At 44.5% G+C, this 18175-nt stretch overlaps 1 protein-coding gene across 1 annotated transcript in view; it reads left to right on the forward strand.

Annotated features, from left to right (window-relative positions):
• The window catches only part of VWA2 (von Willebrand factor A domain containing 2), a 23774-nt gene that overhangs the window by 895 nt on the left and 4704 nt on the right, over positions 1-18175 (forward strand). Inside the window, exons 2-10 of the mRNA XM_010007941.1 lie at positions 4566-4684; positions 6649-6782; positions 7982-8091; positions 12309-12503; positions 12861-12991; positions 13688-13820; positions 15536-15591; positions 16443-16550; positions 17351-17932. Coding sequence (XP_010006243.1) covers positions 4566-4684; positions 6649-6782; positions 7982-8091; positions 12309-12503; positions 12861-12991; positions 13688-13820; positions 15536-15591; positions 16443-16550; positions 17351-17932 — 1568 coding nt within the window. The remainder of the gene's footprint in view (positions 1-4565; positions 4685-6648; positions 6783-7981; positions 8092-12308; positions 12504-12860; positions 12992-13687; positions 13821-15535; positions 15592-16442; positions 16551-17350; positions 17933-18175) is intronic.

Raw genomic sequence — 18175 nt, forward strand, 5'->3', positions numbered from 1 at the left:
AGGTGAGGAGAAGCCGTGGCAGGCTGAGCTCCAGCTGCTGCGGGTTCTGCCCGCGGTCCGGCGGTGCGGTGCCGCCGGGAGGGTCGGCCTCGGTGCGGGGCTGGGTAAAGGGGATAGGGTCGGACTTGTCTTGAACACGGGGTGAATTGATTCACTGTAATGAGTAGTGCCATGCTGGGTTGTTAAAGTAACAAAAAAGAAACCCCTCACCACCCAGATAATCAGACCGAGCCCTGTTGTAATGCCTTAATTGACTTGTTTCAAGCAGTTTTGGGGTGCGGCCAGGGGAAAGTGCTGAACTTGCCAGGGCAGGCTTTCAGACAGGCTGTGTCTCGTGTCCTTAATGAAAATCTTTTCTTTAGAAGACACAAAGACAACTTGATCAACTCTCGATCCAAGTGTGGACTGAAGGACCCAGTGTGATAGCTGTAATATGCCCAGACACTTGTACTTCATTGAAGAAACTAGAGTAGCTCCTGTCTTTGAGTACCTGGGACAAAAAAAGTTTTCCTGATGTGGTGTGATGGCTACAGGACTCCCTGGCTGGTTCCCAGTTCTGCTATAAATTCATGCCTCTTTGCATCTTGTTTTCTGAGGAGGGAAAGTGCCTTCAGCAGTGGCCTGGGGTGGAAAGGAAACAGGGAGGTGGCAGGACTCTGCGTCCAAGTTATCAGAGAAAATGCAATCAGACATTAAAGTGTGACCTGGAAATTGTGAAAATTATTTCATGAAGACTCTTGCTAAACCAGGAAACACATGCAGGGGATGCTGTCAGGATGGTGGTACCACCAAGTGAAATAACAGGGGATTTTATGTTTTGTTATGGTTTTGTTCTTGTAAGATGAGATGACAAACCTAGGGTTTTCTACTCTGGGAAGCTTTTGGACATAGGCATCTGTGTGGCACGGTGCTATATCTGAGGAGAGAGCCATCTTCTTGCTGACATGCAAAAAAAAGCTGCCTGCTGCAAGGTGCAGGGAGTGTGATCCTCTTCCACCCCATTATTTGGGAATGATGCACACCTGCTCCTGATGTAGGTAAATCAACAGTTGATCGCCCTCAGGTGTCAATGTTTCTGGTTGGTGCAAAGCAATGCAGGTCAGGCCTTGAGCCAGACACTCAGCTGCAGCCTTTCCCAGATTTACACAGCTTGGGGCAGGGGGGCAATAGCAGCCAATTACAGTAATTGCATTGGAACCCATAGCCTTGATTTAGTAGCTCCCAGCAGGGTATGTGACCAAGTTATCTGCATTCTTTCATAACCTCAGTATAATTATATTGTTTGTGTATTTATTTTATTATGCTGCTGTCATTTTGTCCTAAGACAAGTTCCTATAGATTGGTGTGCCCCTTTTCTCAGGCACTGCATGAGGTGTTTCTGACTAGTGTCCACACTAGCTGCCTGCTGCTGAGTGCCTGCAATGCTGAGGCAGGCTCTGCCTCCCTTGGGGGGTCCTGCATGTGGCATCCAGCAAAGGAGAAAAAAGATGAGACATGCATGGAGACACTCCTGCTGCTTTAGCCACAGGCATAGTCAGTAGCATGAGCACTTCTGTCAGAACAAACTACACAATAAGTTTAACACAAGCTCTTGGGTCAGAAAAACATCTTTTGTTCTGCAACTCACGGGTCTTACAGGACCTGCTCTACAGTGTGTTTTGAGAGGACCCCATGTGAGCAGTGCTGCAAGATCAAGGTCTCTTTATGTACAGGAGCCCTTATTGCAAAAAGGAAAAGAAGCTGTCAAAACTGTTCTGTGCTGCAGAATGGGGGCTTGAATAAACAAGCTGGTTTTGCAGAACACCCTATGGAAATTTAATCTTGTTTATCACTCAGAGAAAAAAAAATCTGAAGTTTTAGACTGAAACCCGTGACGTTTGTTTTAAGGAGAAGTTAAGCATTTCCCTGTCATCCTCCTCATCCCTGTTCAGTTTCAGACCCTACTGTTAGCTGCTCCCAGCCAGGGCAGTGCCTGTGGCTGGGTACAGGGGACACCTGGAGTTCCCAACAGAGGTGGCTCACTGCCTCCAGACCTGGGCAAAAAGAAAGAAGTAAAATTTATTTATAGAAAACAGGAGGGTCACTTGGCTTGTTAATGAATATGTGACATTATGTTTCCTCCTTTCTCTCCTACTAAAGGAGGACAGTTTGAAAAATGAGCTGGAGGTGCCTTTTGTTATTAGCCAGGTCTCTGACGTGTGAAAAGGCAGTAATTAATTAAAGCAGCTGACTGTTATTTTATAGTATTTTCTTGTCCCAGTGCAAGAGTAACATTTGTCCCAAAGTATTGTGCAAAATGTTAACAGTTCTGATAACTGTGAAAATGACGTATTTGTGTTTGTTATGAGACAGATATCTCATGGTAGTGTCTCATGCTAGGCAGTCTTAGCGAGGTCCATGATATCAACTGCAAGCCTGTTTGCCTTTCTTACAGAGACAACAGCCTATGGTATTTTTTGGATCCCTTCTCAGCCAGGTGCTTGTCCTGTTGTAGGTGCAGCTGTGCTCTCAGACCTGGTTCTACATCCAGGTGACAACAGTGGCCAGTGGTGTTGGGCTTGCTGTATTTTCAGATCACTGTTTGGTCCTGTCTCATTAGCAAGATTAAGCTCAGATATTTTGGAGATGATAAAGGACATGTTGGGAAGATACCTGTCAAGAAGAGCTTTTCTCCCTTCTGCCTCTCTCTTCTCTCTTTCATCTCACTCCTCCAAAGAAGTTATGCATGGTTACACTCTTACTTAACTTTGCAGAAGTTGTTATCTTCTGGCAGTGAGATGCCAGTACTGAACATTAAATCCAAGGTCAAACATTTCCTGACCCCTGCTGCTCTGATGCCTGAGGTTTGCCAGATTCCCTTTCCAAGAATTGGCACCTGAAGTGTTGGGAATTGACCTATTTTGTTGATTTCACTAACAAGCATCAGTTCTTCCTGGCTGTTTATCAAATGTATCCTTTGCTGCAGAAACAAGTCTTGCCTGAAAAAAAGCCCTCTCTATTTTCTTGGAAAAACAATTAGTTAATAGAGCTGGTTTTCAAGTGATGCACTTGTCTTTAACTACATGAAGAAAATCTGCTTTTGCAATGAGAGAATGAGAGACCCAATGTGAATATGTTCTAGTGAGCGTATCCAGCACTTTTAATCTGGAGAAAAAATAAATATAGAGGTTTTAAATAAAAGCTAAGGCCTCTGCAGACATGCTTGGTCTAAGTCTGGGCATGCTTGAAAGTGTCATTGAAGTCCATCCATAATGTGATGGCAGCCTTGCTTATTTCAAAGGAAAAACGAGCAGAAAATTGACTTTGCTGGACAGTTATACATAAAAAATATCTCCCCAGAAATCGAGTCCTCAGAAAATGTAGGACATGAAAGAGCCTGTGGTTGAGTGTTGTTGAAGACCTGTGAAAAGGATGGGCAGCAGCCCTGGCTGAGGCAGGTCCCATGGGCCAGGTCCCCCTCTGCTGAGCCCCACAGGAGGGACTCAGATGGAGCCCCAGGTGATGGTGAGGTTGGAGGAACATGGTTCTGCTCAGTGAACCCCCAGGAGAAGCCTTGCTGGCTCTCCACTGGCTCCCTGAGGGCAGCAAGGACCCTGTAGGACTCAATGTTGAGAGGGAGGGACAGTGAAGAGAAAGGAGAGTTCTAATGGCCATTAAGGCAAGGAGTGGAGGGGCCCTGCAATGCCTGATTTCTCCAGCTTTGATAGGAAAGGACATTAGTACATAAGGAGACTAGACTTTCTTTTCTATCTTCCCCTTTCATGTGTTTGTTTTCTGCCCTTCTTCCCAGGGTAGAAGTTGCTGCTCTCCCTCAGACCAAGTGTTTCTGAACTCATCTCTTGAGACAAGCAGTAAGCAGATGATCAGCTGCAGGTAAAGGAATCTGCTTTAGGAATTGCATTAATATTTATATTTCTTTTCTCCTTTTTTTTTTTTTTTCTTCCTTTCCTTTCAGATTAGTCGCCATGAGCCTCTTGTCTTGTGAGTCCATCTGCATTTTTCTGCTTCCTCAAGGTATGTCTGAAGTTGTCATTTTGCATCAGTGTTTCTGTCTCAGATGCTTCTGTCTCCAGCTGGAGTTTGTCATTCCCAGGAATGAGAACCAAATCAGGGCCTCTCAAGGAGGGTTTATGGATAAACCTCTGAAACAGTTTCACATGGAATGGAAGAAAATACCCAGAGAAAGAGCTTTTCTGAGAATCCAAACACTTGTGACTAATTTATAGGCAAAGTGTCAAACTGATATAGGAAAAGTGGATATTAAAAGTTCATTAATTTCTCCAGTGCAATTATTTGGTGTCTCCAGTGTTATGACTGTAATCTTTGGAGTCTAAGCATGGCTTGAGATGTTGTTGTGCTGCATCCCTGCATGTAGGGAGCTGGAGTCAGGTCCTTCACATTTTTCATGATTTCTGTGTCCCAACTAGAAGGAATTTCCTCCCATAGACACATTGCTATGCTGTGTCACCGAATTATTTTTTGTAAGTGTGAAATCTACACAACAAAGCAGCATTTTTGTTGCTCTAGATTAAAGCTTCCATGTAATTTGTTTGTTTGTTTAAAAGGCAGTTTCTAGTGTTGATGGATGATGATCTGTTTGATCCCACAGTTATGCTGGTGTTGGGTATACAGGAAATTTATGCTGACCAGGAGACGATTAGCAAGATCTCAGCTGCTAGCCAGTGTAAGTTCATTTTCTAAAACAAGTAAGCTACTTTCTGAATTCCTTCTTTCTTTTTTTTTTTTTTTTTTTTTTTCCAGGGTTTTGGAGGTGGCTTGGTTGGTTGGTTTTAAGTGGTGGGGTTTTTTTGTGGCTTTGTTTTGTTTTTTTGTTTGGACTCCATTTGGTCCATGAAGTGCCCAGCAATGCCCTGGGCCACAAAGCACAGCATTGTGGCTGCCTCTGCCCTAGCCTAGCTTTTCCCCTCATTGGTATTAGCTCTCCTGGGATGCTGACCTACTCTGTTTTTTTCCAACCTGGCTACTTGCCAGCCAGCTGGTGTTCTTGTCAGTTCCTTCAGAGCCTCTTTCAAGCAATCCTGATTTAAGGAGCCATGTTTAATTACAGACTTGATTTGTGATCAGACTTTTCATGTGGCTGATTTGTTCAGGCTGTAAAGCCAGCATCAGCTCCAGTGCAGTGTGTGTGGGTGACTGGGCTCTGGCTGGCCAGCAGGCCATATTCCCCTGCAGCTCCCTTGACGTAGGTGCAATCCGTTACTTCTACATTGAATCATGATTCTCCCAGTAGCCATTCTTTTCTACTCTCTGTCTGTCAAGTGATAAATTACATTTTTTTTTCCTATGCCAGGCATGCCCTCCAGCCCCATCCTGTAGCACTGTGTGTTCAGCTCAGGGTTTCCATCTTTTCCATTGCTGCAGCTGTGCAGCTGCAGTGTGAAGATCTTTGAGCTCCAGAGCAACCAGAAGGTCATTTCTTCATGATCAGCCCATGCTGGGATGAGGACACAGCAGTTTTTTCTGTGCATGTTTAGGCAGGTGGCCACAGTTGTTGCCTCTCCACATTCAAGTTGGCTGTGAGGACAAGGCTGACAAGCTGGGACAGTGCTGGCAGGGATGCTGTGCTCCAGCTCATCCCCAACACTGTGCTCCAGGGCAAGGCTGGTCACCCTCTTTAGAAAACCCAGCGACCTAGAAGGGAATGCTTCACAACTTTCAATCCCTCATAATTTGGTATTAGAAAACCCTAATTATAGAGTTCTGCTAGCAAGACAGATTTGGAAAAGAAAGTAGTGATAATAGAGTGATGATGATGATAAAGGGGATAGAGAAAGTGCACTGGTCAAAAAGGCTCTTAAAAGATTGGTGTGCTTGCTGTCTCTATTGAGCTTCAGGATTCAGTTTTCCTTGAAGATGGACAAATACTACAGAGGTGTCTTTAAAATATCTGTGTAAACACATATATATGGTTTGAAAATGTCTCTTCAGGGTCTGCAGACTCCCTTTTTAAAATGAGTTTTTGTCAGTGAAGTTATAAGTTTCCACTGCCATGTAATCACCTCAGGAACTTGTACTTGGGAGCAGTCATGTTCATGCAGACAGGGGTGATACAAGGACACACCTCTGAAAATAGGATAAAAGGCAGATTTTGGTGAAAAGCATTTCTGTCAGTGCCTTGGAGCTGTTCAGAGAGTTTGTGTTTAGAAAAGTAAGAGTGTGTTTTGAAAAACGTGCTGCAGATGGAGCACATCTGGCTCCATGGGACACCATATGCTTGCAAACAGCTCCTGGGTTCATATCTGTGCCTTGGGCTGGGAGAAGCTGCAGGTCCTGCCAGGCACGGCTGCCTTTTTCCTCTCCACATCCTTGCCAGGAGAGCAGCTCTATGCACAGTTAATGTGTTGTTGCAGCAGCTCGTTGGGGTTGTTGCTCTCATGCTTTCCCTGAACTGCTGAAGCCAGGCTGGGGGGCTGAAATCTAAGGTGAAAGTCTTGCAGCGCATGAGGCTGACCTGGCACAGCTGCAGGCCAGAGCAAGAGCACATGAGGGCTTTGAGTTGTGAACACTGGGCTGCCCCAACCCATCCTCAGCAAGTCCGTGTGTCTGGGCTTTCTGCTGTTGACTGTCTGCTTCTAAAGAGTGAGAGTAACAAAGTGCAGTTTCACAGTGTTTACCTCTTTCTCCTAGTGATGCAGTGCTCTGCTACATTGGATGTCCTTTTCCTCTTGGATGGCTCCTACAGCATTGGCAAAGGAAGCTTTGAAAGGTCTAAGCGCTTTGCAGGCAAGCTCTGTGGTGCCTTGGACATCCATCCAGACAGGGTGAGTGTCACTTCTGGCCATGAATGGCACACTCTGAGGTTTGTCTGAGGGGATTTCAAGCCAGATCTAGCTGTGGTTTCAGCTGTGCATCCTGTCTCACATCACACTATTCCAAGCTAGGGGCCTTGGAGTGGGTGGGGATGGTTACTGTGCTTCATTCCCCATCTGAGTCTTTCCACATAAATGTCTGGTCTTTAGTGGCAGGGATGTAAGGTCTCTGCATGGCAGAAAGAGGAACCCAAAGCAGGACAGAGGGTGGGTCTGAGTCTACTGTGGCTTCATGGACCTCTCTGGTCTATGTCTGATTCTCCAGAGCAGAGATTCTGGGAGCAGAGGCAGGTTTTGTGTTTGCTCCTGGTTCCCATGAGAGGGATACTTAGACTTGCACCTTAAAACTTTCTCCTGACCAACTGCCACCAGGACACCAGGTCCTAAAATTGGAAGTTGCTGCTCTGCTCCTCTTGCAGGGCCTTTTGGAAGCTGAAATTACCGTTCCCCTCCATAATTTTCTCATCTAAGAAATCTTTCACTCTTCAGATCTCCATTTGCAGAAAATCTAGTATTTTCAGATTTGGTGGGTTGTTTTTTCTCATACTATCCTTCCCCATGTCTTTCTGTTAATCCTCATATAGACTGGACTGAAAATCAGTAGCCTTCTCACCTTTAACTTTGTCACATCCCATAAAACTTGTAAGGCTTCAGTGAAATATTCTGGATGTATTGCTAGATGATGTAGTCTGTTTGCATTTTCAGGCATTTTGAACTATAGAAAATGGTTTTAGAGGACACAGTGGAAAAATAATTGCTTTGTGGTGCCCACTGTGCTCAATGCCAGAGGGAGCTGCTCTTAATAATGGAACTATTGCCTGCACAGTGTGTAAATGGCTTGGTATAAAAGGTGTTATTTATAAACTTACTGTCCTTGAGGCTACGAGCTGCTCTGAATGGATAAATATAGAACTTGAGCTTCCTTTAACCTGCAGCAGAGGCTCCTGTTGTTTGCAGATGAACTTCTTTGCCTTGTTTATAGGTAGTGCTTTTTTTCTTTTTTTGAGTTCATTTATATTGCTAGTGGCTCAACATACAAAACAGTGTTTATCTTAATACAGTACGGTGCTACCAAATCTGTGAATTGACCAAAAGTGTAAAACTCTCACAGGCACCTTTCATAATCTTTAACCTTTAACCTTTTCTTTTAGGTCCGTGTGGGAATGATGCAGTTTAGCTCAACTCCCCACCTTGAATTCCCACTAAATTCATATCTAACCAAACAAGAAGTGAAAGAGAGAATCAAGAGGACTGTGTTCAGGTCAGCTTATTTTACAGCTCCTCTCTTTTTCTGGGCCATGAATGACCTCTAAATTGTTTTTTGAGGTCCAGATGTCTCCACCTCAGCTGTGCACAGGCTAATGTGATGCCTGGGAGAGGGTTGGACAAACACCATCTGTGGTACATAATCCACAGGCCATTAAAAACATGAATCCTGTCAGTGCAAGTTGATAGGGGAGAAAGTTTTCAGTGTCCCACTATAATGTGGTCAATAGGGGAGAATTTTCCATGAGCTTCCTGGCAGGTTTTTCTGACTGTTTGTACCAGGCAGCAAGTTACATCCTTCCCTTCCAGGGAAAAGCAACCAGAGTGTTCTCACGTGGCTGAGCAGAGGCAGGACAGTGTGCATCTGCATTTTTGGGGGTTACATTTGCCTTTGTCCTGCAACGTAGTGATGAATTGCTGGTCCCTAGATATCTCTGCATGCATATCTGCTGAATTAAAGAGGATCAGGTTTTTTGAATGTAAACCCTTTTTCTTCCTGAATGTTAAGACTTGGGTGTCTTCCCATGATCTCACAAAATGGAGCCAGAAGTCCAAAGAAGCACTGTCCTTAGAGCGTCGCAAAATCCAGACTTTTCATCTCCAAGAAATACATTTGGATCAACAAAAGATATGACAGCCACCCCAAAATAACACTTGTCTTGATGATAGATGAGGTCCTGGCATGGCCTGCAAGTATCTGCTCTTTCTTTAGGTGACCTGCATTAGGACTAGAGGTTAGCTCAACATTTTTTGTGGATTTCTGGTGCTGTCAGCATGATGTACAAATTGCAAACAAATGTGATCACTGGGTTTTGTTGTCTTGCTTTTGATAACTTTATCAAATCAAGAAAACCTCTTGTGTAATGTTACAGGAAAAAAATATCAGAAAACAAGATAATCTCCTCCTTTTTGGCTGTTGCTTAAAAGTCTGTGAAAGCAGAGAAAGTGAAGCAATGTTTGGTGTCTGGCACTGAAGTTCCTTGATGACAACACATGGATGCAGACAGATCAAAGAGAAATAATGACCTTATGCTCTGCCTTTTCATCTAGTTTAAATGAAAAGCTGACATTTCACAGTAGATAAAATAGTTACAGATGAGTTCCAGTTGGCTTCTGAAAAAACAGGGTGTTTGACATCTTGGTTGAGAGGCTCCTTAATGTGCTTCTGATGAGCCTTTGGCCAGTGAGACATTTTCCAGCTTCAACTTCAGCTCTGTGCTCTGGACATGGAGCTGAGAGCACTTGGAAGGCAGCAACAGCTGAAGTGAAGCTTTTGAGAGTTATTCAGAGACTGTTGGTCTCCTTGTGAATCTCTTCCAAGTAGCTTTTGAGTTCATTGGCTAATTTTGACCAGATTTGCTCATGATCTCCAAAGCTAAATTTCTTACCAATTTCTTTAATTGTCCATGGCTGGTAACAGGAGAGAAACCTTCATAGTGCTGCTCCTGAGGAAAGACAGGTAAAGTCCACGTCTCCTTTTGCTTCAGAAAATCCTTATTGGAGTAATACCTTAAACACACATCCTCTGTGTCAAAAAACAGCAAACCTCCCAACTGAAATCAATAAGAAACCAAATTTAATGAGCTTTGGTGTAGACACTCTTTATTAAATTTCTAATCCTCAGAGCTCACATGTGCACAGCTTACTGAGTTAATCAAGGTTTAGTCATCAGCCTGACTATGCACACTGTCTTTTCCCTGATACAACAAAACTTTTCACTGAAGTATCTGACAGCTACTGACACATGGTCAGGAAAAGACAAGTTTGGACATGCTATGAGCACAAGGTCATTGAGTGTGCTCTGAAATGGTGGAATGCAGAGGAAAAAGTACCTGAAAAAAGAAGTTTAAAGTGAAAGAGCCTGGTAGGTACTGAATAAAGAAGTTTCTGTGAAAATCAGAGAGTAGACAGAAAATAATGAATTTGAGTGTAACCAAATGGTTTTCTAAAACAAGCAAATCAGGTGCAAAAGCACAAAAGTGATGTTCAGAAGGCAAATGGGGTGTTTGTGTCAAGAACATAAGGCCTTGAAACCTTGTGGTTTGGTTCCCTCTGGTTGCTCTGGAAGGCAATAAAAGCAGTCCTAAAAGGCAAACATAGGAAGTAATTTATAGCACAGCTTCTTGGACAAAATTAGAATACAGCTGGAAACGTCTTCTCTGACCTAGTGGCTTAACTATCAACAGGTCTAGAGCATGTCCCCAGCGAGCTGGGCTCTGTGATATCAAATGTCCAGTTCATGGTGGCACATTACAGACCTCTTGCATTGTGCAGAGGAAAAATTACCAAGAAAAGAAAGAGGGAAATTCATGTTCATGTGGGATTTACACCTTAGAAATCAGCAAATTTTAGCCCTCCAACAGCAGAAAGCAATGACAAACATGTTGTAGGCAGAGATCAAAGCTTGTGACAGCAGATAAAGAACTTGCAGCACAGATTGCCCTTGGTTTTCACGGGGGACAAAAGGCTTTTGCCCGGTTTGTTGTGTTGTAGCAAGGTCTCAGCCTGGTGATGACTGGGTGGGGAAGGCAGGTGGTTGATGTGTAGCTTGAGTTGGTTGTGCCAGGTGACCAGCAGCAGGGGCTGGGGTGCCTGAGTAGTTCAAGACTCCAAGTATGGGAGGTGAATGGGAAGTTGGGGCAGCTGGGTCTGATTTCACCCAGCCAACTTCGGACCCAGCAGCACAGTCCAGCAAACCTCACCTTGCAGGACAGAGGTGAGACCACCTCCTCTCCAAGGTCTGTGTTATGTTGCACATGGCTTTTACTTAGATAAAACTTCAGTGTTTGGCAGTCAGATTCTCAGGTTGAGGAGGTATCCAGCAGTCAGCAAATCTCATTCTTTAATAATCTCACAATAAATTAGTCTCAGGATTTCTAAAGCATCTTTAACTGAAACTATTCTCTGGCAAGCTGTAGTTTATTTTCTACTAAAATTGCATTCAGATTTGCTTTTCTTTGAGGGTTATTGCACAGCTGCAAGGCTTGATGTCTGCCATTCCCTGATGCTTAGCAGCAGCCCATTTTACCTGCTGATTTATGTCACCACTGGAATGTGCCCCCTTTGGCATCCAAGTCCCTGTGTGGGTTTAGTGCTTCACTACTGGGAGAGCTGCTGCGTACTGAACTAATCACTTTCTACCTCAGAAATGTTTTCTTCTTCAGGGCAAATTCAAGGGCTGTCAAAACACTGAGGTAGCTCTCCAAAATGAGAAGTGAGGGATACAGGTTGACAGATTGTGTGAACCTCGGAGGCTGGTGCACTTTCCCTGTAATACCAGCACAGCTGGCAAGTAACGTAGCAAATGAGGATATTTATTTTAATTTCCTTTAACATGGGTTTAAACAACTGGAGCATCAGGTGGCTTTTCTTAATGTTTACTTCCCTAGCACAAGAGATAATGGTGAAGCCCTGAAAAACACATGCCTGGTGTTCAGACCTTCTGAGTTCCCAGGGGTACTCCAAGAAGCTTTCAGCATTTGTATTTTCAGGACCTTTACTACAGGATGGACAAATGGCTTTTTGTAGGAAATCAAACTAACCTGCAAATTAACCTCAGCCAGAGAGATAAAAGGCAAGGACTCTGCACACTGCTGGACTGCACTCAGTTACAAGGTGGGACACAAGCTCCCTGCCTTAGCTCTTGGTCCAAGAAGGGCAGAAGGTCCCAAAGAGGAAAAGGGATAATACCTGACAAGAGCTTTCAGCATGTTTATGCATCAAGAGGGAGGAAAACACCTAGAGATGCTGGTCTTCATTAATTTTTCTACTTGTGTTGTGTTTCTGACTGGAATACAAGAAGTTGTTCTATAACAGCTATTCTATGCAACTTTTAAACAAGTAACCACAATTTGAAGATGGAAAAACAGAATCAGTTGAGACATTTGTGAAAGCTGGAGGAAAAAAACCCTGAAATGTCTCCCTGTTCTGGTTCCTCCTCTGTTTGCAGGAGCACTCTACCTATCATGTGTTAAAAGTCTTCTAGAGACTACTTTAGGTTGGAGAGGAGGGAGGTAAGGGTGGGTAGATGAGATCTATGGGTAAGAAGATGACAAGAATGGCAAGATCAGACATCTCTGTGGATGTGTTCTGTGGCAACAGGCAGAAGTATGTTCAGTTCCCCACTATAAGAGGGTGAAAATTTGAAAATCAAGTAGTAAACTCAATATAAGAAAAAGAGCTTTGATTTATTTTTATCTCCCTTCTTTCTAGAGGTGGAAGCACTGAGACAGGTCGGGCTCTGAAGTACATTCTCCGCAAGGGATTCCCTGGTGGCAGAAACTCAAGTGTCGCTCAAGTCCTGATCATAATTTCGGATGGGAGGTCCCAGGGCAGCACCACAATGCCTGCAATGCAGCTGAAGAACAGACACATCACTGTTTTTGCAGTGGGAATCAGGTTTCCAAGGTAGGAAACTTTACACAGAGTTGCCAAATGGCAAGTCCTAATGAGTGAGGGAAGGTCTTGTGCTAGATATGAGTTTTGAAAAGAGACAAAGGGAATTTGTAGGGTAACACAGGCATGGAGCCAACACTACTTTGGTGGCTGGTGTAGAAGGAGGACCAGAGTTGGTGAAGAAAACTCGCAGAGTAAAAGCTACTACCTGAATCTAAATACATCAGGATCTTGAACACTGTTTGAAGAGTGTTATGGTTTTACATCAGCTCTCTCCCTGTACCACAAGGTTTGTTTTGATACTGAATTGCTTGGGAATGACTAAGGGTCTGGTGACGCAAACAGCTGACCCTCTGCCTTGCTCTGCAGGTGGGAGGAGCTGCAGGTTCTGGCCAGTGACCCCACCGAGCAGCACGTGCTCTTCGCTGGAGATGCCGAGGATGCTGCCAACGGCCTGTACAGCACCCTCAGCAGCTCCATCTGCAGCACCACCACCCCAGGTAACCCCTCTCCAGGCTCCTCCTTCATGCTTGTGCTCTGAGCTTGGACCATGTCACTGTGTGAGTAAGGTGAGGAGTGTGAGGAAACATACAGGGAGGTTAGCAGGTGTTGCATTATGTGGTAACCTGCTTCTGGTGTCCAGACCGGATGGTGTGCTTGCCAATTACCTCTCCAAATACATGCAAGCTTACAGGATCCTAAATCTTTCTAAACTTCCATTCACCTCTAAGAATGGGAATATTGGTCCTTGCTCATGTCATGGGGAATAGAGGGGTAAATACAGCTGTGTTAAATCTAATAGCCTTGGCTATGTGTTAAGGGAAGGCCACCAGAGGCTCATAAGAGATAGAAAAGACAGCATTAGGATGGTCCAGAGGTAGAAGAAAACCAAATACATGAATGATGAAAGCACCAGAGGGGATGAAAAGATTGAACCCTGAATTCAGCAATGTGAGTTCTATAGCAAAGCAAAGGAGACTGGATAGGGAGCACCCCAGAAAGTGGGGTAGGCTGGTGAGCTTCTCAACAGAACATTTCTTATCTGGAGTCTCATGGAGGCTCTTTGAATCACTGCCTGGTCTGCTGCTGGCAGGTAGATGAGGAAGACCAACACATTTCAAAATGGTGCTCTACTCCCACATAGACTTCCTAGTTTCAGGAAATTCATCCCAGTTTGCATTTGTTCTTTGCAACAGGCTGCAAAGTTGAATCTCACCCTTGTGAACGCAGGACCCTGGAGACTGTGAAGGAGCTGGCTGGAAACCATGTGTGTTGGAAAGGCTCAAAGCAGCCAAATGTGGTGCATGCATCACTCTGCCCTTTCTACAGGTGAGTTGGACACCCACATCTCTGAAAGTGAGCGGGACTGAGGAGATTAGAGATGCAGTAACAAAGCTTTTATCTGACACTGACTTTCCTGGGATGAAAATCCCTCAGAAGACTGCTGCAAACATGATCTCTAGACCTAGGAAGAGGCTCCCCCTGCTCTGACCATTGGCTGACTGGAGAAGCCAAAGGTAAGAGGAGGAGCTGAGACAAAGAAGCAGAAGATGATTAGCCCAATATAATAAATATTATAAATGGAATTGGGATTATTTTCCTGTCAGCTGAACTGAGATGTTTTGAAATTAAATCTCTGTACCGACTATTCTGTAGAAGGTTTCTAGTTCTGGCTCCCTGTGTCTATGCTAGGTCTGTTTTTGTCCACTCAGGCTTTCATCCTTTCAGAGAATCCCCTTTTCCTTTGCTTGGCTTCCCTGGGGGTCTTGGGAAGGACTTTGCAATGGACAGGCTGCAGTCACTGGCAGAAAATATCCCCCAGTGTGGCAGTGCCAAAGCCAGGATGCACACAAAGAGCTGCATTGTCAGGGAGATGGCAGCAAGCTGCACGAGGGAAACATCCTCTTGCCCAGGGAGAGGGACTAGAGCTGAAAACCAATAAAGCATGTCAGATGCTTCAAATAATATTGTCACAGTAGTCAGTACAGCAGGAGAAATGCTTTAAAAATGAGCTGTGCAGGGAAAGGCAGCTTTGTGCTCTCTTGGCTGATAAAGAGAGCTGAGTGAAAGTGGTGTTGTACAGACATTAGGAGGAGATTGTTTTTTCTTCTGAAGAAGTGCTTTATGTATTTGTTTTAATACCAGGCAGTCTGATTGTTTGAAAATCTCCCCAGACCTACACTGTGCATTATGTTCTGCTACATGGATATACTAGGGGATGGTTGTATGGACTATTTCAGACACATTCTGATGGCTGTGAACATTTCTAGATCCTTGTGCCTCTGAGCCAATGAGGGCAAACAGAGCACCTTGTGGCTTGCTTACAGCATCCCAAAAGTGATGGGTTTGGTTTCAGTTGCCCCGAGTTTGAGCAGCCCTAATGCAGAACAATGGAAGATCAGTGTCAGGATGAAGTTGCAGGTGTTAGAGACATAGAAAACTGATTAACAGGACTGAAAGTTTAAAGCAGAAATTATCTCATTGTCAGGAACCAGCATTAGCTGCCTTCTTACCTGTGGCAAATACCTGCTTCTGTTCTAGGGTGTTTTTGGTGTTTGTTTTTTCTTATCACTGTAGGCAGGAAAATTACGGAGGAAGCTGAAAAATCCCACTGGGAGGCACAACTAAGGATTGAGATTTTGTTCCTAGTCTGAACCTTGTTTATCTACTAGTTGTTACAGCTGGATAATTTAGATACTAGAACTAATATTTAATAAGAAATTCTCACTGATGTAAAACTTTCTTTTAATTCCTGTTTAGAGCAAAAAGTTTAACAACTCTTCTGAAGCAGCTAAAAAAAGTAATCCATAATCTTTAAGTGTGAAACATTAGAGTAGAATTCAAAATCAAAAGAGTAGATTTGATGTAATAATGTTTTTTATTTTGCCACCCTAACCAGAATGGACATTTTCTTTTGAAATACTTGTCTTGAAAAAATGCATTTTCAAAGAAAAAATTATTCAAGTCAAAGAACTGTAAGGTCAGCCTTGAAGATGCCTTGTTAATCTTTAAATTCATGTTAGGTTTTATTCTTTCTGTTTTAGATGGAAAAGAGTCTTGATAAAACACCCATCCAGATGCCTTCGAACTGTATGCCCAGGTAGGACTTAGTCATCTTTATAATTTTGTTTGCAAAGCAGGAAAGGTAATAACTAGGTAATAAAAAGATGGGGTTTTACTCTGACTTCTAAAAACTTTGTTCTGAGTGAGAGATTGTATTTCTTAGCAAGAAGTTGAGACTATGCCTGCTTTTTTTGTCTCATGGGTATCTACGACCAGAGTTCTTTTGGACTGAAATATCTCCCAGACATTTCTCCTTCGGCTCGAGGAGCCAGTTAATCATCATTTGTTTGTGCTCCTGGGGCAGAGGCTGCACTGCTTCCCAGAGCCTGCAGATAGTCACTGCTGTCCAGGCAGGGGAATATGCACTGAGAAGCCTTCACTTGTTCACTTAGGATCAGGAACATCATCAATGTACCAGGGATCCTGACACTTGCTTATTGACAGACTGTTGTTGTGACTTTGGAAATAACTGTGGTCCTTGAGCTCTGCCACATCCTTTGCTGCATCAGGTGACAGTGGCTTTATTTTTTTTCTCAGTACAACATTGTCCAAACAGCAAACTAGATTCTGATCCCTTAATTTGTGTTGTAAATCTGGAGGGGCTGCACAAACTTTAGGAGTTCTGTATTTGCATGAACTTCATCTGTGTTATTTCAAAGCAAGTGAAAAGTGAGGTCACAGTCTGGTTTGCTCTCTTCACTGTTGCCTGTTGGAGAACCATCCCAGAATTAAATTGCTATGGAGGTGACTGAGGGTGCATGTGGCCCTGAATTAGTTCAAACTGCAGCAAGAGGTTTGACCCCTTTTCCACTAAGGGCCATGTCCACCCTGGCATAGGATGGGAAGTGGCAGGCTCCTGCTGACTTTCCCTTTCCTGGTCCTCTTTAGACCCTTGTGACTCCCAGCCATGCCAGAATGGGGGCACGTGTGTCCCAGAGGGACTGGACAAATACCACTGCCTCTGCCCCCTGGGATATGGAGGAGACATCCACTGTGGTAGGTGTGAACCTGAGCTCTCCCTCCTTCCTTCTCAGCCATGTCCTGCCATGGTGGTGCCCATTGCATGGCCATGGGAACAACTGGGGTTGGGCTACAGCCTTAGGGCTGTGACAGGCACAGTTTTCTCTGTGTCAGTGACTGAGTCCTAATGTTCAGAAAACACATGGATATGGAGAGCACCAACACTGACAGTTTCACCCTGGTGTGTCTGCCCTTGTTTCTAAATGCAAGTGCCATGTCAGCGGAACAGAGAAACTGGGAGACACAAATACGTCTTTTTGTCCCCTTCCTGCACACATGGGCCCATGAAGGACTCCTGATTTTGGGGGTTCAATGTAAGAAGCCCAAGAATGACCAAATCTTCAGAAAATACTTTGTAGTTACTTCTGCCAGAATCAAGAATCCCACTTCAAAGTGTCTCAGGGTGTTACAGATGAGAGTCTGGTGCTTGGACTCTCTCCTTTCTTCACATTATGCTGAAAATCTGGGTGTTTTCCCCAGAGTACTAAGACATTAGAGCTGTCATTTCTAATTTGAAGTTTGCCATCCAAAAGTCCAGGGATCTCCCCAGACTCCCATAGATACTTGCTGTCTCTAAAGGCTTAGGTGGCACCCAAACAAAATAAAGTACACTCCTGACACAGTTGTCCCTTAGCTGCTGTCTGGCAAACCACTTAGATTGCTGGACACAGTGTCTCTTCTCCACACCACAGGGCTTTCAGAAGGCCCCAGCTGAGGTGCCTGGCATGTTTATCTTTTTGCCTGTGTATGACAAATTGCTGCCTCTACCTTTGCAGCACCAAAGCTGAGCCTCGAGTGCAGTGTGGATCTCCTTTTCCTGCTGGACAGCTCAGCTGGGGTTACACTGGAAGGGTTTCTCCGCTACAAAGCATTCCTCAAGAGATTCCTCCAAGCAGTGATGGGCCAGGACTCACCAGTGAATGTGGGGGTGGCCCAGTATGATAACAATGTCAGGATACCCATTGGAGTGGGCCAACACAAGGATGCATTCAGTCTCATGAAGAGCATTGATGCTTTGAATTTCAGCGGAGGACGAACCCTGACAGGCAGAGCCCTGCAGTACATTGCACAGCACGGTTTTAGGAGCACCCCAGTCTTTGCAGATGTACAGGATGACCTCCCACGTGTGGTTGTCTTGCTTACTGACTCCAAGTCTCAGGATCCAGTGGCAGAAGCTGCTCAGTATGCAAGGGAGCGAGACCTCTTCTTGATTGGTGTAGGCAGCAGCTTCGTGAGAGCAGAGCTGACTGAGGTGACTGGCAATCCAAAGCAGACAATCGTCTACTCAGACCCCCAGGACCTGTTCAACAGGATCCCAGAGCTGCAGAGAAGAATCTGCAGTGTGGACAATCCTGAAGGTAAGATTGTGACATGGGCATTATGGGATGAGTCTGGCAAACCATGAGGAGGTCTGAACTCCACTGGGGAGGAGAGAAGGGCAGAAGAAGGAATGTCCTTCTTTTGTTTGTGTCAGTCACAGATCTAGGGACTCACCTTCCATCACTGCTTTTTATGATGGGTCTCTGTCTATTGTTGTGAAAGGGTCACTGACCACTCCTCACAGTCTGCAATCAGCAGTGATGAATTTTGCCCACTCTTTC

Source organism: Chaetura pelagica, unplaced genomic scaffold (genome assembly GCF_000747805.2).
Source record: "Chaetura pelagica isolate M959 unplaced genomic scaffold, ChaPel_1.0 scaffold531, whole genome shotgun sequence".
Taxonomy (NCBI): Eukaryota; Metazoa; Chordata; class Aves; order Apodiformes; family Apodidae; genus Chaetura; species Chaetura pelagica.